This window comes from Heptranchias perlo, chromosome 7, assembly GCF_035084215.1.
Source record: "Heptranchias perlo isolate sHepPer1 chromosome 7, sHepPer1.hap1, whole genome shotgun sequence".
NCBI classification, from domain to species: Eukaryota; Metazoa; Chordata; class Chondrichthyes; order Hexanchiformes; family Hexanchidae; genus Heptranchias; species Heptranchias perlo.
Genome location: NC_090331.1, coordinates 64107333 through 64133478, shown reverse-complemented (window position 1 = coordinate 64133478; position 26146 = coordinate 64107333). Strand labels below are relative to the sequence as shown.

At 44.7% G+C, this 26146-nt stretch overlaps 1 protein-coding gene across 2 annotated transcripts in view; it reads left to right on the top strand.

Annotated features, from left to right (window-relative positions):
- hibch (3-hydroxyisobutyryl-CoA hydrolase) overlaps window positions 1–20379 on the top strand; it is a 140442-nt gene extending 120063 nt beyond the window's left edge. For both annotated transcript variants that reach the window (XM_067987736.1, XM_067987737.1), the window contains 3 exons: window positions 11692–11811; window positions 12406–12439; window positions 20101–20379. In XM_067987736.1, the coding sequence (XP_067843837.1) occupies window positions 11692–11811; window positions 12406–12439; window positions 20101–20216 (270 nt within the window). In that variant the 3' untranslated portion in view covers window positions 20217–20379. The remainder of the gene's footprint in view (window positions 1–11691; window positions 11812–12405; window positions 12440–20100) is intronic.
- The last annotated feature ends 5767 nt before the right edge of the window (window positions 20380–26146 follow it).

Genomic DNA, 26146 nt, shown 5'->3' with positions numbered 1-26146 from the left:
AGAGGAGTTTCCACTTTCATCTCCTCCATCTCCATCGCCATCGTCCTTCTCCTGGGCCAGCGGCACATCACTCCTGCCTCTCTGCGGGAGAGCAACTTGGAGGAGATCAGCAATGCCTTGGAAGCCCACGTCTAATGTATCTAGTCAACCTGTGTAAGGCGGCAGACATGTTAGCGTTCATAGTTTGCAGGGCCACCTTCAGGGCCTGCAGAGACTCATTAGTGCACCATGATTCATGCTTCACAGAGGAGGCCACTCTTTCAATGGAAGACATCTGCACAGGGCCTGCGACATCACTGCACTAAGTTGAACTCCTCCATCTTCTGGGACATTGTGGGTAGTGTGCCTGGCAGGACGGCCAGTATCTCGCACAGTTGCTGCGGAACCTCTGTCATTCTCCTTTTCATTGATGGCCCCCTGGGTTCAGCATCTCTGTCCAGCTGAGTAGATCTTGGAGAGGACTGCGCCATCCGACGCAGACTATCCACAGCTGTTCACACCATCACACTCTGCTCATGCTCACTTATGAACTGTGATTCACCTGGTGAGATCCCACCTAACTCTCACCGAAGTGCTCGTGTCTGTGCTGGTGACTGGTTCACATTTGTCCTGTGACGGTGCACCCTCAGAGGGAATGAGCTCCTTTGAGGAATCCTCATCATCGAAGGGCAGGGGTTGCTGTTCTTCATGTGATGGCCCTGGAGGAGAAAAGAGTTGGATATAATTTAGTCACAGGAATGTACAAATGTTTAAATGTATATGATTAAGGTGATCATATTTCATTAAGTGCTGAAGTCAAATCAAGATTACATAGTCTTGTAGGAGATATGGGTCTGAGAGATTAATTCTGTCACCCTGCAGCAATGAACTACCAGTCTCGCCCTTTCCGATGCTGAGGGAGACAGAGATGTCGCTTATCTCCAACGCCTCCTGTTCCGCAGTGGTGAGCCCCACAATCTGTGGTCCTCTCCCTCTCCCTTGTGTTTTGTGCTCTCTCTTCTGCAAGGTTGGCACGATAGACTTATTAGTGGCTGTAAGACGTGTGTAGATCCGATGGATGCAGTTCATTCGGTGAGGGTGACAATCAGGCAGGTGCATCACGAGTGGCACTGACATGCATTTGAGGAATGTGTTGAGAGTGGCATTTGAGGATGTATGCTGAGAATCGGAGGGGCCGACTGAGGTGGTATCAGATTACATAAGGATTAGGGGGAGCGGCAGTGGTGGATGGAGGAAGTGAGAGGTGAGGCAATGCATTGAAACGGAACGATAGGTGCTGCTGAAACTTAAGTGGATGTGAGGAGTGATGTGAATGGAGCACACTTGACAAGACAGAGTGATGGGGCTGCACTACAGGATGCAGGTGAATCTGCAACTTTGTTCACCTTTCCTGATCTGGTTAGGTCATTAAAACGTTTCCAGCACTGGATCCAGTTCCTCATAATTACACTCCCACTGCTCACCTCTTGGGCCATCTCCAGCCATGTCTTCTTTGTTGTGGCTGCAGGTTTCTTTTTCCCACTGCTGGGAAACAAGACTTTCTTCCTCACCCTTACTGTACCCAGTAGTACATCCAGGGACGCCTTGTTGAACCTGAGCGCAGCCTTTGCCCTCCTTGCTTCCATTATTCTGCTTTTACTTAACTAAAGAAAATACACAAGACTCCAAACCTCCCCCACCATTGCATCCCTGAACTGGTCCTTTAAATAGTCGAGGCGAAATCATATCATGCGGGGCCATATCACACCCGCTCACACACAGTGAGACACAAAACCCGGAAGTAAAATGACAATGAGGCATCCCTGTGGAAATCGGACATTCCCATGCATCCCATGATGTTGCGCATTTGTTGCCCGCTATCGCCGCCCCCCCCACTCCCCCATTCTGATCCCATCTCAGTGTTAATATCGAGCCCATTGAATGAAGTCAAGCCTATGTGGAGCTTTGGTGAGGCACAGAAAGGAAGCAGAGCAAACAACATAGATAAAGTTAGTCAAATGAGCAAGAAAATGTGCCTGGTCAGGATCAAAGTTTGCAAGAGCGAAGGAAATGATTTCAGATGACTGTCAAGTCATTAATAATCAATGAGTTAGTGATTTACTGCACTAATTCTGATTATATAGATAAGTGTACCATTATTGATTCTGGGAGCAAAAAGATTCTTAAGTGAATAATGGAGTTAGTAAGGAATACTTCTTTTTAGTTATTTGGGTTTATGCTTTCAATTTCATTTATTAGTTACTTAAACATAATAGTACAGCATTAGGACCATCTCTATATTTCTTCTCATGACCACATGTGGCCTGTGCCTTTTAGTTTAGTTTATTTTTGATGCAATCTATATTGGCATATGGCTCAAAGAGATTGAGTTTATTTTTGCCACAACTACACCTTATCGGAGACATTTCATAAGGAATGAAGTGACCGAGTTGGTTAGTATTTAACAGTGACTATTTGTCATATGATTGAAATGTGTCATCACAAAGATGATGGTTGTACTAAGGCACTGTTATCGTGAAGAAGTCACCTTGCACTGTTGTAACTAATAAAGAAAGAAGATCCCAAGTGCGTTAGAAATCAATTGACTACTTTTGAAGTGTAGTCACTTTTGTTATGTAGGCAAACATGGCAGCTAACTTGTGTACAGTAAGGTTTCACAAACAGCAGATGAATTAATGAGCAGATAATCTGTTTTAGATGGTGCTGGTTGAGAGCAAAATGTTGACCAGGACATTGGGAGAACTCACTGCTTTTCTTTGAATAGTGCCATTGGATCTTTTATGTCTACCTGAGAGAGCAGATGAGGCTTTGATTTAACATCCCGGCCAAAAGACAGAACTTATGATAATGCAGCATAGCCTCAGTACTGTACTGAAATGTCAGCCTAGGTTGTGTACTGAAGTTTGTAGTGGGGCTTGAACCTTCTGACTCAAGTGAGAGTGCTACAATCTGAGCCAAGCTGACACTAATAGACATGGTAAAAATGTTAACCTATTCCTTGAACTGAATTTTTTTTCTTTAGTATAACATTTGGTAGCACAAATAGTACAGAATAAGGTTTGAATGTAAAAATGAACTTACTCCTATATGTTAGTTGACTATATTTCTTTACAAAGTACAGCTTAAAATTACAAACAGAGGGGCAGGGGTTAATGTTGGTTCTATAAGCCAATGCATTACAATATTTTAGTTTCATGGGAGTTTGCCAGGAAATTTGATGAGGCCATTGGGGAAGGAAGTGAATCTGACTCTGAGATGGCTGATTTAAAGTTCAGTTGAGGAGATATCACTGAAACTCCTGGATTAGTGATCAATATACCCCATTAGAGGCTGGAGCAAACCTGTACTTGCTACTAGTCTGATTTTAGTGCACATCAACAGCACCTTATATTTATGCTCTAGATTGGTCCACTGTAAAGGAAATCCTTTCCAAAGTAGTTCGGCTTCGGACCAGTTCCAAAGCAGCACAATATAAATTGCCTGATGTGCTGCCAAAATAACATGCTCATTTAATGATCCAATTGCATAGTCAGAGGTAATAGGATGACTGAGCATTGTGATACACAATGGGCTCAATTTTGAAATCAATTGCGGGTCCGTTGGGGGCGGGGGAGGGCTACGAAAATGGTGAAAATCCCGAGTGGGTTCGGAAGCCAGCCGCCGACTTCTGGGGTTGCCACAGACGCACCTGTGTGTGCGCGCTTCACGAATCCGCAATTAAAGCCGGCGGCATGATACATAAACCATTTATTAACATCGTTAATCTTGTTGAAGTCGTTAATTTTGTGGAGATAGAGGCAGGGGTGCGATTTCAATTCAACCTCAGCGTGTTTCCCGTGCAGTGGGAAACACAACATGTTTCAGGCAGCAGCCAGTTGGACAAATGGGATAAAAGGTGAGTTATTGCAGCAGGGCACTCAGTTCTCTCAGACAAACTTTTGGCTGGGAGATCCTTGTGTTTTGACTGAAAATTCTCGGTTTACACTCGGAATTCTTCTGTTCGCACATATTTACCAACTTTTTGGACTTCCTTAAACTGACACCATCAGGATGGAGGGCGCTATGGCTGCATTCACCACTACATCCATTCACCAGCCTCACCAGGGACAGCGTGTACTTCCGCCACTTGGAGCTTCACAACACATTGGTGCGTCACAGGGACCTGCACAAGAGCACAGAGGGCAACAAAAGAGAGAGCGCCGTCGCAGGAGGGACTACCCTCGCCACAAGGTCTACAGACTGAGGCTCAGCTTCCCGGACCTCTCTCAGGTACAGTGCATACGGAGGCTGAGAGTGAGTCGCCAGGTGGTTGAAGACATCTGCAGCCTCCTTCATGCCGAGCAGCTCCCAGCTCAACTTCTTCACCTCCGGATCATTCCAAGGTGCCACCGGGGACATCGCCGGGGTCTCTCAGTCATCTGCACACAAGTGCATAAGGCAGGTCACCGATGGCTTGTTTTGCAGAGCCTCCTAGTGCGTCAACTTCCACATGGTCAACCTCAGCCAAACGAAGAGGGTAGTGGGATTCCACTCTGTGACTGGCTTCCCACGGGTACAGGGCGCAATTGATTGCACCCATATAGCATTACGAGCTCCTTCACTCAAGCCAGGACTATTTATCAAGAGAAAGGGCTATCACTCCATCAACACTCAGCTCATTTGTGACCACCGCAAAAGATTCCTTCACGTGTGCGCCAGATTCCCTGGCAGCTGCCACGATTCCTTCATTCTGAGGGAATCCAACATCCCGGGCCTCTTCCACACACTGAACACCCTTAAGGGCTGGCTCCTCGGAGACAAGGGATACCCTCTGCACACGTGGCTCATGACACTTCTGAGGAACCCCATCACCGAGCAACAGCGTCTATACAACAACAGCCACATCGCCACCAGGTCTATAATTGAGCATGTTATAGGGCTGCTTAGGATGCGATTAGGTGCCTTGATTGTTCTGGGGGAGTGCTTCAATACGCACCAGACAGTGTGGGATGCATTATGGTCGTGCATTGTGCCCTGCACAACATGGTGCAATAGAGAGGGGTGCCGCTTGAGGAGGCCCCATCCACATCTGCCATCCACATTGAGGAGGAGGAGGAGGAGGAGGCGGAGTAGGATGAACCCATGGGCAGAACACCTGGCTGCTCGTGAGGCCAGGGAGTCACTCATATGCTTCACCTGCACCTATGCATACTAACATCAGTAGTGGGGAAAATGCTAGAGTCTATTATAAAAGATGTGATAACAGAACACTTGGAGGGCATTAACGGGATTGGACAAAGTCACCATGGGTTTATGAAAGGGAAATCATGCTTAACAAATCTACTGGAGTTTTTTGAGGATGTGACTAGTAAAATAGGTAGGGGAGAACCAGTGGATGTGGTGTATTTGGATTTTCAGAAGGCTTTTGATAAGGTCCCACACAAGAGGTTAGTGTGCAAAATTAAAGCACGTGGGATTGGGGGGAATATACTGGCATGGATTGAGAATTGGTTGACAGACAGGAAACAGAGAGTAGGAATAAATGGGTCTTTTTCCGGGTGGCAGGCAGTGACTAGTGGGGTACCGCAGGGATCAGTGCTTGGGCCCCAGCTATTCACAATATATATTAATAATTTGGATGAGGGAACTAAATGTAACATTTCCAAGTTTGCAGATGACACAAAGCTGGGGTAGAATGTGAGCTGTGAGGAGGATGCAAAGAGGCTCCAATGTGATTTAGACAAGTTGGGTGAGTGGGCAAGAACATGGCAGATGCAGTATAACATGGATAAATGTGAGGTTATCCACTTTAGTTGTAAAAACAGAAAGGCAGATTATTATCTGAATGGTGATAGATTGGGAAAAGGGGAGGTGCAATGAGACCTGGGTGTCCTTGTACACCGGTCGCTGAAAGCGAGCATTCAGGTGCAGCAAGCAGTTAGGAAGGCGAATGGTATGTTGGCCTTCATTGCAAGAGGATTTGAGTACAGGAGCAGGGATGTCTTACTGCAGTTATACAGGGCTTTGGTGAGACCACACCTGGAGTATAGTGTGCAGTTTTGGTCTCCTTATCTAAGGAAGAATGTCCTTGCCATGGAGGGAGTGCAACAAAGGTTTACCAGACTAATTCCTGGGATGGCAGGACTGACGTATGAGGAGAGATTGTGTTGACTAGGCCTATATTCACTAGAGTTTAGAAGAATGAGAGGTGATTTCATCGGAACACATAAAATTCTAACAGGACCAGACAGACTAGATGCAGGGAGGATGTTCTCGATGGCTGGGGAGTCCAGAACCAGGGGTCACAGTCTCAGGATACGGGGTGTGCCATTTAGAACCAAGATGAGGAGAAATTTCTTCACTCAGAGGGTGGCGAACCTGTGGAATTCTCTACCACAGAAGGCAGTGGAGGCCAAGTCATTAGATGTATTCAAGAAGGAGATAGATATATTTCTTAATGCTAAAGGGATACGGGGGAAAAGTGGGAACAGGGTACTGAGTTAGACGATCAGCCATAATCATTTTGAATGGCGGAGCAGGCCCAAAGGGCCGAATGGCCTACTCTTGCTCCTATTTTCTATGTTTCTATGTGAATGGTTCTCCGAACATCAAAAAGTGTGAAGAGTCCAGTCCTCACACCACCTGGAAAGACCAGCACCCACACCAGCCCCCTTGCTCCCCCCTCCCTGCACAAATCAGTTCTACAACTACACATACACCCATTGTAAAGTGACCCAATGGGTGGCATCAAGTGTCGCCATTCATGGTGAACCTCAGGATAGGGCCCTATCACAAAAGCTACTCAAGAATGGGCAAGATGTGGCAGTATTGGTGAGAATGATAACATTTAATGTGAATGTAACAAAAAACAGATATAAGTGAAAAACATGACAGTCTGTCAGACATCCTTATGCATACCCTTCGTGATCACAAATCCTTAGCCTTTCTCTTCCTCATACTTCTACGTGGTGCATGCCCTGTGGCTGCAGCAGAGGCCGTGGCAGGTTGCTCATGTTCATCCCCTGACTGCTTAGATGCTTTCGGCCTATGCCCCCTGGGTTTTGGAGCCCGTGAGGGCCCCTCCAAAGACTGCTCCACCTGCACCTGTGCAGGGGCAGACTCGGCCACCTGGAGAGGAGGCAGCATTGTGGGTACTGGTTGAGAGGAGGGCAACAGGTGAGACGAGGAAGCGCTTTGAGTGGCATCACGACTTCCACGTCCCCTTTCGCCATCACCCTCTCCTGGGCCAGACCCACTCCACTCCTACCACCCTGCTGGACAACAGTTTGGAGGGCATGTGTGATGCCTTGGAGGGCCTGTTGTAAAGTATCTGTCTGCCTGTTTAAGGCGGCAGAATATTGTTCACCCTGAGTCCGAACGGCCGTTGTCAGGACCTGAATGGACTCATTCATGAGCCGTGCTTGAAATTCAACGGAGGCTAGCCTTCTCTCCATTGCAGACATTCCCGCACTTACCTGCAACACTATCTCAGACATTCCCGCAATTACGTGCGACACTATCTCAGACATTTCCGCAATTACGTGCGACACTATCTCAGACAGTTGCTCACGTCCCTGTGACACTATCTCAGAGATTCTCCCCTGTATCTGTGCCACCATTCCACTCATGCAGGAGTTGGACTCCTCCATCCTTTGTGCTATTGTGGAGAGCGCGTTTGGCACCTGTTCTAGTACCTCGCAAATGTGTTGCTGTCCCTCGATCATTCTCCTTTATAAAGGATGGCCCCAGGGATTCAGCATCTGCGTCCAGCTAAACAGAGCCTGGAGAGGAGTGCTCCCACCAACGTGGACTCTCCACAGCTGCCCCTGCCACCAGAGTCTGCTCGTGCTCACTTGTGTGTGGTGACTCACCAGGTGCCAACCCAACTAACTGACTACTAGGACCCACCGAGGTGTGAGTATCTGCGCTGGTGAATGGCTCGCTAAGATGTGACGGTGCACCCTCAGAGGCCGTGAGCTCCTCTGAGGAATCATCCTCTGCCGTCACTACGGTCGTTGAAGGCCCTGTAAGAGAACAGAAGGCAACATTAAGCATCATCACAGATGTGTCAAGTTGCGATGAGCATACTGAGGTGTTCAACATGCCAAGCATTCTTAAGATCAATTCATGTGTGTGATGAATGTTAAAGTTGTGTCACCAGACGTTTGTGGGCTGCCAGTCTCGGCATCCCCAATGGACAGGCACTCGAGGGTGCAGCTGACCTGTAGGGTCTCCTGCTCTGCGTCTGTGAGGACCACTATTTGTTGTGGCCCCTCTCCAGTCCTCGCCCTCCCGCGTGCATTCTGAGCTCTCTTCTAGAAGGGGGGAAAGTACAGACGTGTGAGTGAATGATGGTGAAATGGTCAGCCAAGGAATGCTTTACTTTGGGTACGGCTGACCGTGGAAGAGATGCACCAGAGGGTGAGTATGAGACAGAGCCATCATATTGGATGAGGATTGGGGTGAGTGGTAGTGGTGGGGTGACTAATGGAGAGGTGAGGAAGTGCTGAGGAAGTGAAGGTAAGTTGAGGATGAACCTTAAGTGGGTGTGAGGAGTGATGTGATGGAGTAGTGTTGGCAGCGCAGAATGATTTGGGTGGGGGATTGGTGGGGTGATGTGGAAGATGGAGTGCAGGAGAATGAGTAAGTGTACTCACTTTGGCTGACCTAGTTAGGACATTGAAACACTTCCTGCACTGGATCCAGGTGCGGGAGATGTTGCTGCTGCTGGTGACCTCCTCTGTCACCTCGAGCCAGGCCTTCTTGATGGCAGAGGCAGGGCACTTCCTCCCGTCTGTGGGATAAAAGACTTCCCTCCTCCTCCTCACCCCGTCCTGTAGCTGCTTCAGAGAGGCATTACTAAATCTCGGAGCAGCCTGGGCCCTGCACTGCTCCATATTGTGTGTTTTTTGGTGTTTGCTGCAGCAAAAGCCTTTGGAGCAATGGCCCTTTAAATAGAGCCGCTCCAGCTGACAGCCTGTCATGCGGGTGCGCAATCCGCCCACTGCGCAGCTTTCGGACGGCAAACCCAGAAGCCATGTAAAGGGCCACCAATTAACTTGCGATCGCGTGGAAAACAGTAGGATTTTATTAATCAGGTTACCCGCGCACCCATTGACCCCGCCACCGCCCCCAGCTGCCATTCCGCAACCCATTCAAAACCGATCCCAATGTCTCCACTAACAGGACCTACTCCTAATGGATGTCTGTGTATCATCTCTCAATAAAAGATTGATAATATAATGGTATCAACATCTTAATGGTGCACTTAAAGCTTTATACTGTAACTTTATGCAGTAAATGATGGTGATGCCAGCACATAATCCTATATGTCTGTGACCAAACTCGGCCTTCTATAAAATCATCATCTGCCCCCGACCCTATATTTTTAAGTATTTATGAAAAAAATAGCTATTGGCTTGGAATCTACAGTATTCCTCAATTAACAAATGATTCTAGCCAGCATGCTGTGGTGATTATTGTAGTGGACTAGCAACCCAAAGTTCATTAGTTTAAATGCCAAGTTGTGACACTAAATTCAATAAATCTGATGATTTGTGGGCTAGCACCAGAAAAATAACCGTGAAAGATGCTGGATTATTATAAAGATCCAACTGGTTCACTAATGTTCTTCAGGGAAGGGAACCTGCCACCCATACCCAGTCTGGCCTACATGTGATTCTAGTCCGCACAAGGAGCTCAGTTCACAGATAATCACTTGGCCTACCACCATCCAGTCGGGGCAACTAGGGCTAGGCAATAAATGTGATCTAGTCAGTGTTTCCCACTTTCTGAGAAATTAAAAAAAAAATACTCTTGCCAGCAGCCCCCGCATCTCTGTGCTAGCAGGATGTGGTGACTTTCCTGAACTGGACATTGTGTCATTGCTCAGACATGTAGAGATACAAACAGCAATTATATGTACTCAACAGGCAAACTGCCATCTGTGTTTTCTCCAGTCACTGTGGAGTCCAGCTTCAGAAAGTCTACAGTAAAACCAGGGTGAAGCCACTGAAAACTGAAACCCAAATTCAGAAACAGGATTGGCGACTCAGTCTCCTTAAGAATTTAACCTCTAACTTTATTGATGATGATAATTAAGGTTCCTCACACTTCGGAACATAGTAACCTCTCTAAACCAGTGACTCTAATGCTGTCATCAGCACCCATGCATTACAAAACTAGCAAAAGGCTGTTGAAGTCATTCTTTGAAGTGGTTTGAATTTTAACTGGAATACTGACTGACAACATTTCTTGTAAACAAAAAGCCTCTCTTTGTTCAACTCCAAAACAAAGAGGTTGTTTCCTAATTAAGCATTGGATGAGCAGAAATTTCTTCCAACTAAATATTATCTCTCGAGTCCCCCAAGGATCTATCCTTGGCCTCCTCCTATTTCTCATCTACATGCTGTCCCTCGGCAACATCATCTGAAAACAAGGTCAGGTTCCACCGTGAGATGAGCTTCCGACCACATATATCTGCTCTATCACCAAGATCGCCTACTTCCATCTCCGTAACATCACCGTTCTCCACCCCGCCTCAGCTCATCTGCTGCTGAAACCCTCATCCATGCCTTTGTTACTCCTAGACTTGACAATTCCAATGCTCTCCTGGCTGGCCTCCCATTTCCACCCTCCAAAAACTTGAGCTCATACAAAACTCTGCTGCCCGTATCCTAACTCGCACCAAGTCGTGTTCACCCATCACCCCTGACCTACATCGGCTCCTGGTCCGGGAATGCCTCGATTTTAAAATTCTCATCCTTGTATTCAAATCCCTCCATGGCCTCACCCCTCCCTATCTCTGTAACCTCCTCCAGTCCTACAACCCTCCGAGATCTCTGTGCTTCTCCAATTCTTGCCTCTTGGGCATCCCCGATTTTAATCGCTCCACTTCGGCTGCCTAGACCCTAAGCTCTGGAATTCTCTCCCTAAGCTCTAGAATTCCCTCCCTAAAGCTCTCCATCTCTCTGCCTCTCTTTCCTCCTTTAAGACGCTCCTTAAAACCTACCTCTTTGACCAAGTTTTCACTCACCTGTCCTAATATCTGCTTATGTGGCTTGGAATCAGATTTTGTATGATAACGCTCCTGTGAAGCGCCTTGGAACATTTTACTATATTAAAGGCTCTATATAAATGCACGTTGTTATTGTTGTACTGTTACCTGCATAAGTAATCTGTGCATGCTTCGCCAAGGCTTAGTAAGTAAATGCACTGTAGTTTGGTAATGTCGCAGGTTTGATCCTTGGTCTGTAGTTAAGTGATATCAGACAGAGTGGAGGTGGGTGTTACAATTGGCCTCAGCAATCGTGGACAAGGGAGGGGCAAAATCAGGTAAGGTCCCCCTTAGTCACTATCTAGTGACCCCTACTGGACAGGATGGGGCTCAACTGTGATGTTCTCCAATAGGCTGCCGGCACTCACTAGATTTGTAGATGGCATGTATCACAATGGCTCGTTAGGATGGGAATGGTTCCACAGGTACTTGTAGCTATCCAGTATCTTGCCTTTCTTCAGGCTAGGGAGGAAAATCACAAACTAAACAACCTGTTCATATGAAGTATAATGTAAAAAGATTTGTGCTAAAATTTATTTACTGTTAATACCTTGCATAAAGTAATTTTCTCCAAAAAAGGAAACTGTATATTCAGTGGTTTAATCATATTTCAACAGATACCCAGTCATTTCATGCATTTATAATTTTCTGTATAGATACTGAAGAAAATGTCTCCCACATCCATGAAGATAACTTTTCAACAGCTTAAAGAGGGAGCCACAAAGAACCTGTCAGAAGTTTTAGTTATGGAGTACAGACTTAGCCAAGCTTGTATGGTAAGATAATGTCCGAGATGCAGACCAGGTTCTGTTGTGAAAGGACAATTAAGCAATAATTTGTGTTGATGTTTTATTGTATGACACAGTAAGTAGCTGCCACATAATGATTAAATGTAATTATTAAATGCTGGAGACAGAATCTGCTTATTTGCAATTGGGTCTGACAAGCTTATGGTTGATGTTCAGTTTTCATACTAAATAGAAAACAAGACATCTTTATAGGAATCAATGCAACGTATTAACATAGGCACATAGCCAAAGATATATTTGTGTTCTTTATACAGTGCAATACATGTTACTTTGCAGGCAATGCATCCTGGTAATTGAGGTAATGATAAAACTAATAGTCTTGAGGGTTAAAAATTATTCTATATTAGAATGAAACGCAGGTGCACTTAACACCATGATTGTTTTGTCATAATGACACTACCGTTTCCACAGACATTTATCAGTACAGAAACTTTGGGATGCTGTTCTGTATAAATGCAAGATGAGTTGGAGAAAGATAAAGTTTTAATTTGATACCAAGAAAACATTGTATTATTCAAAAGTTTATTTTGCAATTCATACTTTGCAATTTATCTGTTTCAGAGAGGCCATGATTTCTATGAAGGTGTGCGAGCAGGTAAGCCATTGTCAATGAATCCGATTCACTGCACTACAACTTTTAAAGTAGAAGGTAACTCTGTGGCTAAGACAGATCTCCCTTGGCGGCTAAGAATGCAAATGCACTGCTTGGTATGTACTGTGTTAAATAAATCAGAAAGGTCCAAGGTTCAATCCCTGCTCTTTAGTGAGTTAGCTAACCTCAGCTGCGACAGTATTAGGGCACTACAATTGCCCTCTGCCACTCCGGGTTAGGAAGAGGGATGAAGTCTATCCGAACTCCCACTCCTGATTGTTATTCAAATGGCCCTTTTAAGAATTGGGTATCAAGTGAGTATAGGATCACCTTTGGCTGTGATATCAGCCATGGTCAAATAGCTTGATAACATTTACACAGAAAGAATGGCCACTTGGGACAAATATGGCAGTGCCATTGGCACTTGTAGAACCTAAAAGATCATTGCTGAGAGGAGAGGAGCAACCATTTCAGATAGCACCAACTGGGTGCCATTGAGTGATCGGTTAAGAAAAGGTTCTGCAGAATATCCACTTGGACTCATTATTGCTGATATTTCATTCTCCTTGGAGATTTATCATATCCTGGTTTTGTTTTTGTCGCTCTTCCCCCTCTGCAATTTCTGCCGAGTATTTGTGCATTAGATCAAAAGCAAAGTACTGCGGATGCTGGAAATCTGAAATAAAAACAGAAAATGCTGGAAATACTCAGTAAGAGTCAGGCAGCATCTGTGGAGAAAGAAACATTTCAGGTCGATGACCTATCGTCAGAACTGGAAGTTAAAGATTTAACAGTTTTTAAGCAAGTACAGAGCCAGGGAAGGGGGGGGGAGGGAAGGGAAGGGAAGGGGAGGGGAGGAAAGAACAAAAGGGAAGGTCTGTGATGGGGTGGAGGGCAGGAGTGATTAAATGACAAAAGGGACGATGGTGCAAGGCAAGGAGGATGGTAATGGGACAAGTAAAGAAACAAAAAATGGGGCTAGAGGAGCTGTGAATGGCAACAGCAGAACCATTACCAGCACCTGCTGACTGAAAAAATGGGAGCAGTGGTTATGATCTGAGGTCACTGTTGAGTCCGGAAGGTTGTAAAGTGCCTAAACGAAAGACGGGGTGCTGTTCCTCGAGCTTCTGTTGAGCTTCATTGGAACAGTGTCGGAGGCCGAGGACAGAAAGGTCGGAGTAGGAGTGGGACAGAGAATTAAAATGGCAAGCGACCGGAAGCTCAGGGTCAGGTTTGCGGACTGAGCGGAGATATTCAGCAAAGCAGATGCCACCTTCCACACCAGTGCTTCCGATAGGTCTTCGGTTTCCTCAACCGAGGATTCCTGTCCACTGTAGTTGACAGTGTCCGTCCCATTTCCCGCACTTCTGCCCTTACCCCTTCCCCTCCCTCCCAGAACCATGATAGGGCCCTCCTTGTTCTCACCTTCCACCCACCAGCCTCCACATTCAACGTATCATTCTCCACCATTTCTGCCACTTCCTGTGCGATGTCACCACCAAATATATCTTCCCTTCCCCTCTCCTTTCAGCATTCCGAAGGGACTGTTCCCTCCACGACATACTGGTCCACTCTTCCATCACCCCCAACACCCGGTTTCTTTCCCACGGCACCTCCCCATGCGAACACAGGAGATGCAACATCTGCCCTTTCACCACCTCCCTTTCCACCATCCAGAGCCCCAAACACTCCTTCCAGGTGAAACAGCGGTTTACTTGTAGTTCTTTCAATTTAGTATACTGTATTCGCTGCTCACAATGCGGTATCCTCTACACTGGGGAGACCAAACGCAAATTGGGTGATTGCTGAACATCTCCGCTCTGTCCGCAAGTGTGACCCTGACCTGCTGGTCACTTGCCATTTTAATTCTTCGTCCCACTCCCACTCTGACCTCGGCCTCTTGCACCGTGCCAATGAAGCTCAACTGAAGCTCGAGGAACAGCACCTCATCTTTCCTTTAGGTACTTTACAACCTTCCAGACTCAACATTAATTTAGAATCGTAGAATCATTACAGCACAGAAGGAGGCCATTCGGTCCATCGAGCCTGTGCCAGCACTTTGTAAGAGCAATCCAGTTAGTGCCATCCCCCTGCTCTTTCCCCATAACCCTGCAAATTTTTTCTCTTCAAATATTTATCCAATTCCTTTTTGAAAACCACGATTAAATCTGCTTCCACCACCCTTTCAGGCAGCTCATTCCAGATCATAACTACTCACTGCGTAAAAAAGTTTTTGCTCATGTCTCCTTTGGTTCTTTTGCCAATCACGTTAAGTGTGTGTCCTCCGGTTCTCGAACCTTCCGCCAATGGGAACAGTTTCTCTTTATTTACTTTATCTAAACCCTTCATGATTTTGAACACTTCTATCAAAACTCCTCTCAACCTTCTTTGCTCTAGGAACATAGGAATATAGGAACAAGAGTAGGCCATTCAGCCCCTCGAGCCTGCCCTGCCATTTGATAAGATCATGGCTGATCTGTGATCTAACTCCATATACCTGCCTTTGGCCCATATCCCTTAATAACTTTGGTTGCCAAAAAGCTATCTATCTCAGATTTAAATTTAGCAATTGAGCTAGTATCAATTGCTGTTTGCGGAAGAGAGTTCCAAACTTCTACCACCCTTTGTGTATAGAAATGTTTTCTAATCTCACTCCTGAAAGATATGGCTCTAATTTTTAGACTGTGCCCCCTACTCCTAGAATCCCCAACCAGCAGAAATAGTTTCTCTCTATCCGCTCTATCTGTTCCCCTTAATATCTTATAAATTTCGATCAGAACACCCCATAACCTTCTAAACTCTAGAGAATACAACCCCAATTTGTGTAATCTCTCCTCATACCTTAACCCTTGAAGTCCGGATATCATTCTAGTAAACCTACGCTGCACTCCCTCCAAGGCCAATATGTCCTTCCGAAGGTGCGGTGCCCAGAACTGCTCACAATACTCCAGGTGCGGTCTACCCAGGGTTTTGTATAGCTGCAGCATAACTTCTGCCCCCTTGTACTCCAGTCCTCTAGATATAAAGGCCAGCATTCCATTAGCCGTATTGATTATTTTCTGCACCTGTTCATGACACTTCAATGATCTATGTACCTGAACCCCTAAGTCCCTTTGGACATCCACTGTTTTTAACTTTTTACCATTTAAAACGTACCCTGTTCTATCCTTTTTTGATCCAAAGTGGATGACCTCACATTTGCCTACATTGAATTCCATTTGCCACAGTTTTGCCCATTCACCTAATCTATCAATATCCCTTTGTAATTTTATGTTTTCATCTACACTGCTTACAATGCCACCAATCTTTGTGTCATCGGCAAACTTAGATATGAGACTTTCTATGCCTTCATCTAAGCCGTTAATAAATATTGTGAATAATTGAGGCCCCAAAACAGATCCCTGCGGGACTCCACTAGTCACATCCTGCCAATGTGAGTCCCTACTCTCTGTCGCCTTTCGCTCAACCAACTTCCTAACCAAGTCAGTACTTTTCCCTCGATTCCATTGGCTTCTATCTTAGCTAACGGTCTCTTAAGTGGGACTTTATCAAATGCCTTTTGGAAGTCCATATAAATAACATCCATTGACATTCCCCTGTCCACTACTTTAGTCACCTCTTCAAAAAATTCAATGTTGTTTGTCAGGCACGACCTACCTTTCACAAATCCATGCTGGCTCTCTCTGATTAACTGAAAATTGAGGAGAACAACCCCAGCTTCTCCAGTCTATCAACATAACTGAAGTCTCTCATCCTTGGAACCATTCTATTAAATCTTTTCTGCACCTTCTCTAAGGTCTTCACACCCTTCCTAATGTGCGGTGCCCAGAATTGGACACAGTACTCCAGTTGTGGCTGAACCAGTGTTTTTTAAAGGTTCAACATAACTTCCTTGCTTTTGTACTCTATGCCTCTATTTATAAAGCCTAGGATCCCGTATGCTTTTTTAACCACTTTCTAAAACCTGTCCTGCCATCTTCAAAGATTTATGCACACATACCCCAGGTCTCTCTGTTCCTGCACCCCCTTTAGAATTGTACCATTTAGTTTATATTGCCTCTCCTCGTTCTTCTTACCGAAATGTATCACTTCGCATTTCTCTGCATTAAATTTCATCTGCCATGTGTCTGCCCATTCCACCAGCCTGTCTATGTCCTCTTGAAGTCTATTACTATCCTCCTCACTGTTTAGTACACTTCCAAGTTTTGTGTCATCTGCAAATTTTGAAATTGTGCCCTGTACACCCAAGTCCAAGTTATTAATATACATCAAAGAAGCAGTGGTCCTAGTACCGACCCCTGGGGAACACCACTGTATACCTTCCTCCAGTCCGAGAAACAACCGTTCACCACTACTCTCTGTTTCCTGTCACTTAGCCAATTTCGTATCCATGCTGCCATTGCCCCTTTTATTCCATGGGCTTCAATTTTGCTGACAAGCCTATCATGTGGCACTTCATCAAAAGCCTTTTGGAAGTCCATATACACAACATTAACCGCATTGCCTTCATCCACCCTCTATGTTACCTCATCAAAAAAACTCAATCAGATTAGTTAAACACAATTTGCCTTTAACAAATCCGCGCTGGCTTTCCTTTATTAATCTACACTTGTCCAAGTGACTATTAATTTTGTCCCAGATTATTGTTTCTAAAAGCTTCCCCACCACCGAGGTTAAATTGACTGGCCTGTAGTTGCCGGGTTTATCCTTACACCCTTTTTTAAACAAGGGTGTAACATTTGCAATTCTCCAGTCCTCTGGCACCACCCCCGTATCTAAGGAGGATTGGAAGATTACGGCCAGCACTTCTGCAATTTCCACCCTTACTTCCCTCAGCAACCTAGGATCCAGACCAGATGACTTATCTACTTTAACCATAGCCAGCCTTTCTAGTACCTCCTCTTTATCAATAACTTCAGATCATAACCACTGCTCCCATTTTTTCAGTCAGCAGGTGCTGGTTTTGGTTCTGATGTTGCCATTTACAGCTCCTCTAGACCCATCTTTTGTTTCTTTACTTGTCCCATTACCACCCTCACTGCCTTGCACCATCATCCCATTTGTCATTTAATTACTCTTGCCCTCCACCCTTTCACAGACCTTCCCTTTTGTTCTTTCCTTCTCCCCTCCCCCCTCCTTTCCCTGGCTAAGTATTTGCTTAAAAACTGTTAAATCTTTAACTTCTTCCAGTTCTGACGATAGGTCATCGACCTGAAACGTTAACTTTGTTTCTTTCTCCACGGATGCTGCCTGACTTGCTGAGTATAATACCTGCCTGAGTATTTCCAGCATTTTCTGTTTTTATTTGCTCATTAGAGTTTGTGTAACACCAATGTAACTGATCAGACAGAAAAAAAATGTGATAATGTTAACAGATATGATTTTGGAGGATTTTGAAGTTCTCAAACAATAGAAGTATTTCTGATGAGTTCATTATCTGGTCATTTATAATATTTACTGACACTTACATAAACAGTTACTCTTTTATACTTATTCTCATATCAAGTATATTGTTTGAATCCCTTGAATTTGTGGTTCTTTTGAGATTCAGTAATTATAACTGTTTAAAACAATTTAATACTTTTAAAAATGAAACTGTTGAGCATTAGACCAAAAACCAATTGATAATTTACATTATTCAATTCTGGTCAGTTATATTCTAAAAATAACCCCACAAGTGTTCGCTAGATTTATTTTCTCGTTGTGCTACACGTGTCCCCATAAGCTTCACTCTTTCATAGACATATATTTGTACAGCTGCAGTTATCAACATAGCATATCAATGTTGCAAGTTTATTTCACCTATCTGCTGTTATTTAGGTGGGGGGGAGGGGGGCTGGTGGAGAGAGAGTGGAATTCTGCTCTAATAGTCATGCAGTCCAAGACAGATTGAATGCAGGATGCTATCATTCATGGGAGATTTTCTTTTGGTAATACAGTAAAGGGGTGGGAGTGATTATAAGAAATTCTAATCAAAGGATTTGGATGACATAACAAATCACAAGAGTAATATCTAAGTAATTGCTTTCTAAACCCTGAAATTAGGTTGTTTTTCTGTAATCAATTCCATCCAACTCTTATTCTCTCATAAACATATTAATGTTTCATAGTTGTACTGTTATTTGTAACAATAACAATCTGACTTACTACCCAAATGCACTTTGTTTGCTGCAGCATCAGTAGGTGTCGTGGCCATCTTTGACTAGGGCACTCTGTTTCACTGATGTGTGATGATCAGGGAAAGTGATTTGTCAACATCAAGGCTTGCTCAGAAGCCAGCATTTACATTCCTTACTGGACTTCTTATGCAAAGTTTCAGTACTTCAGCAAATCACACTACACACAGAAAGTGTATAAATTTACAGGATGTGTTGCAGGATCTGTGCCAAAACATAGGCCCGAGTGATGACTTCCTCACTGAAGGATTAAATCTGATGGTGTCTCTGCAAGATTACCAGAATCTAATCTACAGTGGATTACTGGGAAAGAACATTGCTATATACATTTTCCCTCCAAATTGTAACTCTTAACTAGGGGCTTTCAATCAAACAGTTTAAGAGCTAGTAGCATTGATAGATCTAGAAACTGAATCAAACAGCTCTCTGATGCCCGTTTATTAGGGTTAGAGAGCAATGGTGAGCAATTCTTTGTTCTTTTCTTCTCATTATATTTTGGTGCACAATAGCTACAGATTCATGTCAAATGCAAATTTAAGGTTCTTTTATAAATTGGCTTAGTTTGCACTAAAGAAATTTTGGAGAGGGCACCAGATTGCATTGCGATTTTACAAGTGAGAGGAAAATTGAACCTTTAGGAGAAACATCTGTGATAAATTAGAATACCTGAGGAGACTGACATGAAATAGCAATTAGTAAAACAACAGAAACCAACACTGTAAATAAGTGTAATATATAATTCTGTAAATGTAAAAAAAAGTAATCAGTAGCTGTGCTAAACTTGTTTTAGTTCAATTAGGACAGGAAAGATGAGTGAAAATATGTAATTTAAATTGCCAGTATCAGACTTCTGATCAAGAAGTACCAGAAAGGAATACTCCAGAGACCACAGTACTTTCATCAGGACAATCTTTCGGTGTAAAAGTCATCTTCTGTTTGTATCATATTCAAGCACTGGAGCTATGCACAATTCTGGGTGAGAACAAAACAAGGGACAGCCATTAGACTGTGATGTTGACTGCATATTTTATATTGTGAATATTGTGCTACAGATATATATTAGAGCAAGTACTATTGTATTCATAACTATATGACAGAGATGCAGAATCAAATAATCATTGAGATGCTTGGACTGTACTAATGGGTAGAGTTTTCTCCCAGCTACTGAACTGTTGGTGATCACAACTGTTGGCTAGAGTTACTAGATGTGCTGTTAGTCAGCAGCAGTGTATTGATCACTTTATAACCTAGATAGTGGCTAATGAATTGACTGATCATAATGCAAAGACAACTAAAGGAGCAGTATGGTTTCAGATAACTGGAGGTGTCACTACATTAAATATAAAGATTGCACTTTTATATCCCTGCTCCTAATGTTGTACACTGTATCTGTATTATTGTTTTGAAAGTATTTGTAGTTCTCTGATCCCCAAATAACCATTATCATTTTAATCTTTTATGGGAATAATATGTTTTCTATCCTAACAGTTCTGATTGACAAGGATCAGAGCCCAAAGTGGAAGCCAGCAACCCTAGAGGAAGTGACAGCGGAATACCTGAATAGTTGCTTTAAGTCACTTGGAAGCAAAGAGCTCAAGTTGTAAATAGATGAATAATTTGAGAATTTTTTTAAAAAGAAAATTATGAATGTGGTTTCAGGTGTGTTGCTTTTCTCTTAAAACAATTAACTTGCTTATCCACATGTGATGTATTTGTCAAGTGAAAATTGTGTAGTACAAATATAATAAATATACCAGAACACCGCAATTGTGTTTTTTGAGTGGGACACTGATATCAGCTACCAATTTTAACAACGACGTATTCATATAGTGCCTTTAATGTAGAAAACATCCCAAGGCACCTTACAGAGGTAAAAAGAAAATGCCTGCCAAGGCAAAGAAAGAGATATTAGGAGGAGTGACCAAAAGCTTGATCAGAGAGGTGGGTTTTACTGAGAGTCTTGGAGTAGGAGAGGAAGGTGAAGAGACACAGGGATTTAGGGGGGAATTCCAAAGCATGGGGCCTCGGTGGCTGAAAATACAGCTGCCAGTAGTGGGATGAAAGAACTGGGGGGCAGGGTGCACAAGAGGTTGGAGTGAGAAGAATGGAGAGTTTGGGAGGGAGCCCGGTTGCAGCACTGGAGGAGGTTGCAGGGATGGGGAGGGCAAGATCATGGCATCATAGGAACATAGGAACAGGAGTAGGCCATTCAGTCCCTCGTGCCTGCTCCGCCATTTGATAAGATCATGGCTGATCTGTGATCTAACTCCATGGGCTCGATGTTACCAGGGCTCTGGGTTCGCGGCGGGGGGGCTACGCGCCCGGCAAAATCAGTCTGCCCCCCGCGCGATCGCAGTCTAATTGGATCCACTTACCTGGTCTTCCGGGTTCCCCACTGCTGATCTGCGCGTCGGGCAGACTGCGCATGCGCAGTAAGCTCTGTCAGCTGGAGGAGCTCTATTTAAAGGGGCAGTCCTCCACTGACAGATGCTGCAACAAATAGCAAAGATTACAGCATGGAGCAGCCCGGGGGAAGGCTGCTCCCAGTTTAATGATGCCTCACTCCAGGTATCATTGGATGGGGTGAGGAGGAGGGGGAGGACAGAGATCTTCCCCCCGGCGGGCGGGAGGAAGCGGCCTGCCTCTGCCACCAGGAAGGCCTGGCTCGAGGTGGCAGAGGAGGTCACCTGCACCACCAACATATCGCGCACCTGCATACAGTGCAGGAGGCGCTGCAATGACCTAAGTAGGTCAGCCAAAGTGAGTACACTTACTCATTCCCCTACACTCCGTCTGCCACATCACCGTCCCCACCCCACATCTCCTTCTGCACTGCCAACACTACTCTGTCACATCACCCCTCATACCCACTCAAACCTCATCCTCATCTTACCTGCACTTACTCACCTCGCCAGTACTCATCCCGCCACTACCACTCAACCCAATCCTCATACAATCTCATGGCTCTATCTCATACTCACCCTCTCATCTCTTTCACAGTCAGCCTCACTCAACCTGCCACTACCTGTGCTGCAACCACAGGGCATACATCACATATGTGCAGTAGGCAGCATAAGACAAACTTGTCGTGAGCATGAAGGGGATGCACAAGGGTGTTTGAGGGTTTGTCATGGTTTTTACTTATATTGAATTTCTGACCAACTCACATTACATATTATATTGGCACCACTACTGCCACGTCTTTGCGAATCTTGTCTGATTTGTGCAATAAGGCCCTTTCCTGAGGATCACAATGAAGACCCACAACTGATGACACCCATTGTGTCACTGCAGAGTGGGTATAGGTGTATTTGCAGGGCTCTTTTATGCAGACGACTGAGAGACGTCGGCGATGTCCCCGGTGGCACCCTGGAAGGATGCAGAGGAGAAGTTGTTGAGGGCAGTGGTGACTTTGACAGCGACAGGTAAGAAGATGGTGCTCTGGCCAACCGGGAGCAGCTCGGCATGAAGGAGGCTGCAGATGTCCACGACTACATGTCGAGTGACTCAGCCTCCGTGTGCACTGCTGCTCAGAGAGGTCCAGGAAGCTGAACCTCGGTCTGTGGACCCTGTGGCGAGGGTAGTGCCCTCTGCGACGCATCTCTCTCTGCGGTTGCCCTCCCTCCTGCTGTGCAGGTGGATGTGTCACAGCACTGTTGTGGAGCTCCACGTGTCAGAGGTGGATGGCGTGGATGTCGAGGCTGGTGATGCTGTTCGCCCCCCGAGGAGGTCATGACTGCAGCTACGGCGGCCCCCATCCGGAAGATGTACATCTGAGGGGGTCCGCAAGGTAGGTACATGTCTCTGGACCCCGGGGTAAGTGTGCAAGTTGGAGAATTTTCTTGTCAGGAGGAGGGTAGTGGAGGCCAAACTTTGTCCCAAGTGACAGAGTGGCCTCCTGCAATGAGTGAGGGTCTCCCCACCCCCCCCCCACCACCTGTCAAATGGACCTTTGCAGCTGCCACAGGCTGATAGCTGCAACACGTCCATTTCAGCTGGGAGTGTTTCCCCCAGTATGGGAAACAGTCCCAGTTGTCTCTAAAATCGAACCCCTCCTGAAATATTCCCTTAATCAGGTCTGTAAACGACCTGAAATAGCAAGATAAATAATGTCAAGTGGCACCCGGCCGGCTTCAATTGCCTGCGGGAGTCCCACATGCGGGGGCTGCGCACGCACGTCGGCGCGTCTGTGGGGAACCCGGAAGTGGGCGGGTTGGAGCCGGGCTCCCGACCCGCTCCGGATTCCCCGATTTTCGGAGCCCCCCCCCCGCCAGGAACGCACCCGATAGCGGGTGCTAAAATGAAGCCCATATACCTACCTTTGGCCCATATCCCTTAATACCTTTGGTTGCCAAACAGCTATCTATCTCACATTTAAATTTAGCAATTGAGCTAGTTTCAATTGCCATTTGCGGAAGAGAGTTCCAAACTTCTACCACCCTTTGTGTGTAGAAATGTTTTCTAATCTCACTCTGAAAGGTCTGGCTCCAATTTTTAGACTGTGCCCCCTACTCCTAGAATCTCCAAGCAGCAGAAATAGTTTCTCTCTATCCACCCTATCTGTATCCCTTAATATCTTATAAACTTCGATCCGATCACCCCTTAACCTTCTAAACTCTAGAGAATACAACCCCAATTTGTGTAATCTCTCCTCATACCTTAACCCTTGAAGTCCGGGTATCATTCTAGTAAACCTACGCTGCAATCCCTCCAAGGCCAATATGTCCTTCCGAAGGTGCGGTGCCCAGAACTGCTCACAGTACTCCAGGTGCAGTCTAACCAGCGTTTTGTATAGCTGCAGCATAACTTCTGCCCCCTTGTACTCTAGTCCTCTAGATATAAAGGCCAGCATTCCATTAGCCTTATTGATTATTTTCTGCACCTGTTCATGACACTTCAATGATCTATGTACCTGAACCCCTAAGTCCCTTTGAACATCCACAGTTTTTAACTTTTTACCATTTAGAAAGTACCCTGTTCTATCCTTTTATGATCCAAAGTGGATGACCTCACATTTGTCTACATTGAATTCCATTTGCCACAGTTTTGCCCATTCACCTAATCTATTAATATCTCTCTGTGATTTTATGTTTTCAGCTACACTGCTTACAATGCCACCAATCTTTATGTCGTCGGCAAACTTAGATATGAGACTTTCTATGCCTTCATCTAAGTCGTTAATAAATATTGTGAATAATTGAGGCCCCAAGACAGATCTCTGCGGGACTCCACTAGTCACATCCTGCCAATGTGAGTACCTACCCATTATCCCTACTCTCTGTCGCCTTTCGCTCAGCCAACTTCCTAACTAAGTCCGTACTTTTCCCTCAATTCCATGGGCTTCTATCTTAGCTAACAGTCTCTTATGTGGGACTTTATCTAATTCCTTCTGGGAGTCCATATAAATAACATCCATTGACATTCCCCTGTCCACTACTTTAGTCACCTCTTCAAAAAATTCAATCAGGTTTGTCAGGCACGACCTACCTTTCACAAATCCATGCTGGCTATCTCTGATTAACTGAAAATTCTCAAGGTGTTCAGTCACCCTATCCTTAATTATAGACTCCAGCATTTTCCCCACAACAGATGTTAGGCTAACTGGTCTATAATTCCCCGGTTTCCCTCTCTCTCCTTTCTTAAAAAGCGGAGTGACATGTGCAATTTTCCAATCTAGAGGGACAGTTCCTGAATCTAGAGAACTTTGAAAGATTATAGTTAGGGCATCTGCAATGTGCTCACCTACTTCTTTTCAAACCCTGGGATGGAAACCATCTGGTCCTGGGGATTTGTCACTCTTAGTGCTATTATTTTCTTCATTACTGTTATTTTACTTAAGTTAATTTTATTGAGTCCCTGTTCCTGATTCAATATTAGTTTTCTTGGGGTTTCCGGCATGCTATCCTCTTTTTCTACTGTGAATACTGACTCAAAGTAATTGTTCAACATGTCTGCCATTTCCCCATTGTCGATGACAATATCCCCACTTTCAGTTTTTAAGGGGCCAACACTGCTCCTCACCACCCTCTTTTTCCTAATATAACTATAAAAGTTCTTCGTATTGGTTTTGATATCCCTTGCGAGTTTCTTTTCATACTCTCTTTTTGTAGCTCTTACTATCTGTTTTGTGACCCTTTGTTGATCTTTGTATCTTTCCCATTCGCCAGGATCTGTGCCATTTTTTGCCTTTTTGTCTGCCCTTTCCTTATGTCTTCTACTGTCCCTTATCTCTTCAGTTGTCCATGGCTGTTTTTTTGGCAAGTGGAGTTCTTGCCCCTCAGGAGTATAAACTGATTCTGCATCACATTAAATGTTTCTTTAAACATTTCCCACTGATCGTCAGTCGTTTTACCCATTAACAGATTTGCCCAGTTTACTGTGGACAGTCTCTGTCTCATCCCATTGAAGTCGGCCTTACCCAAGTCTAGAATCTTAGCAGCTGATTCACTTTTTTCCCTTTCAAACACTACATTGAACTCGATCATGTTATGATCGCTATTGGATAGATGTTCATGCACAGTTAAGCTGTTAACTAAATCTGGTTCATTACTCATTACTAAATCTAGTATGGCTTGCCCCCTTGTTGCCTCTAGGACATACTGCTGTAGAAAACTATCCCGGATACACTCAAGAAATTCACTACCTTTCTGACAGTTACTAGGCTTTCCCCAATCTATGTGAAGGTTAAAGTCCCCATTGAGACCAATTTGCCTTTGTTACACGCTTGTCTAATCTCTGCATTTATACAATCTAGCACTTCAGAACTGCTGCCAGGGGTCCTATACACACTGTAGTCTTAGATCCTTTCCTATTTCTCAATTCAACCCATAAGGTCTCTGTTGGCTGCTTACCGCTCGTTATATCCTCCTTTATCATTGAAGTGATTTCATCTCTAATCCTCCCCCTCTTCCATTTTCTCTATCTCTCCTGTAGACCTTTATAACCCGCTATATTTAGTTCCCAATCCTGACCATCCTGCAGCCATGTCTCAGTAATAGCTATCATGTCATACCCTCCAATTTGAATTTGAACCTGTAGTTCATTTAATTTATTCCTTATATTCTGGCATCATTTAAACAAGGATGAGAATCTTTAATTTGTGGCTTTTGTGGGACCGGAAGCGGGTGTAGGTTAGCGAGGGTAGTGGTAATGGGTGAGTGGGGCTTGATGCAGGATAGGATACAGGTGGCAGAGCTTTGGATGAGTTGAAGCTTACAGAGGGTCGAGGATGGGAGGCCAACCAGGAGAGCATTGAAATAGTCAAGTCTGTTTTTAAAAAAAATTTGAGTAGACAATCTCCCTGATTTAGTTGTAAGCATTTCGTGTTGCTTAAACCAGTATATAATTTTCAGTTTTAAAGAGATAGAGAATTGATTTTTTTACAGCTGCTCAGTAATTGCATATTCTCTAAAAAGGAAATGGAGGTAGTTCAGTGAAAAATCGATCCAAGAACAGGGATTACTATGTAACATTGAGACTATTCAGTAACCCCTTGAAATGATGAATTTGTATCTGTTGTCATGCAATGTGAAGC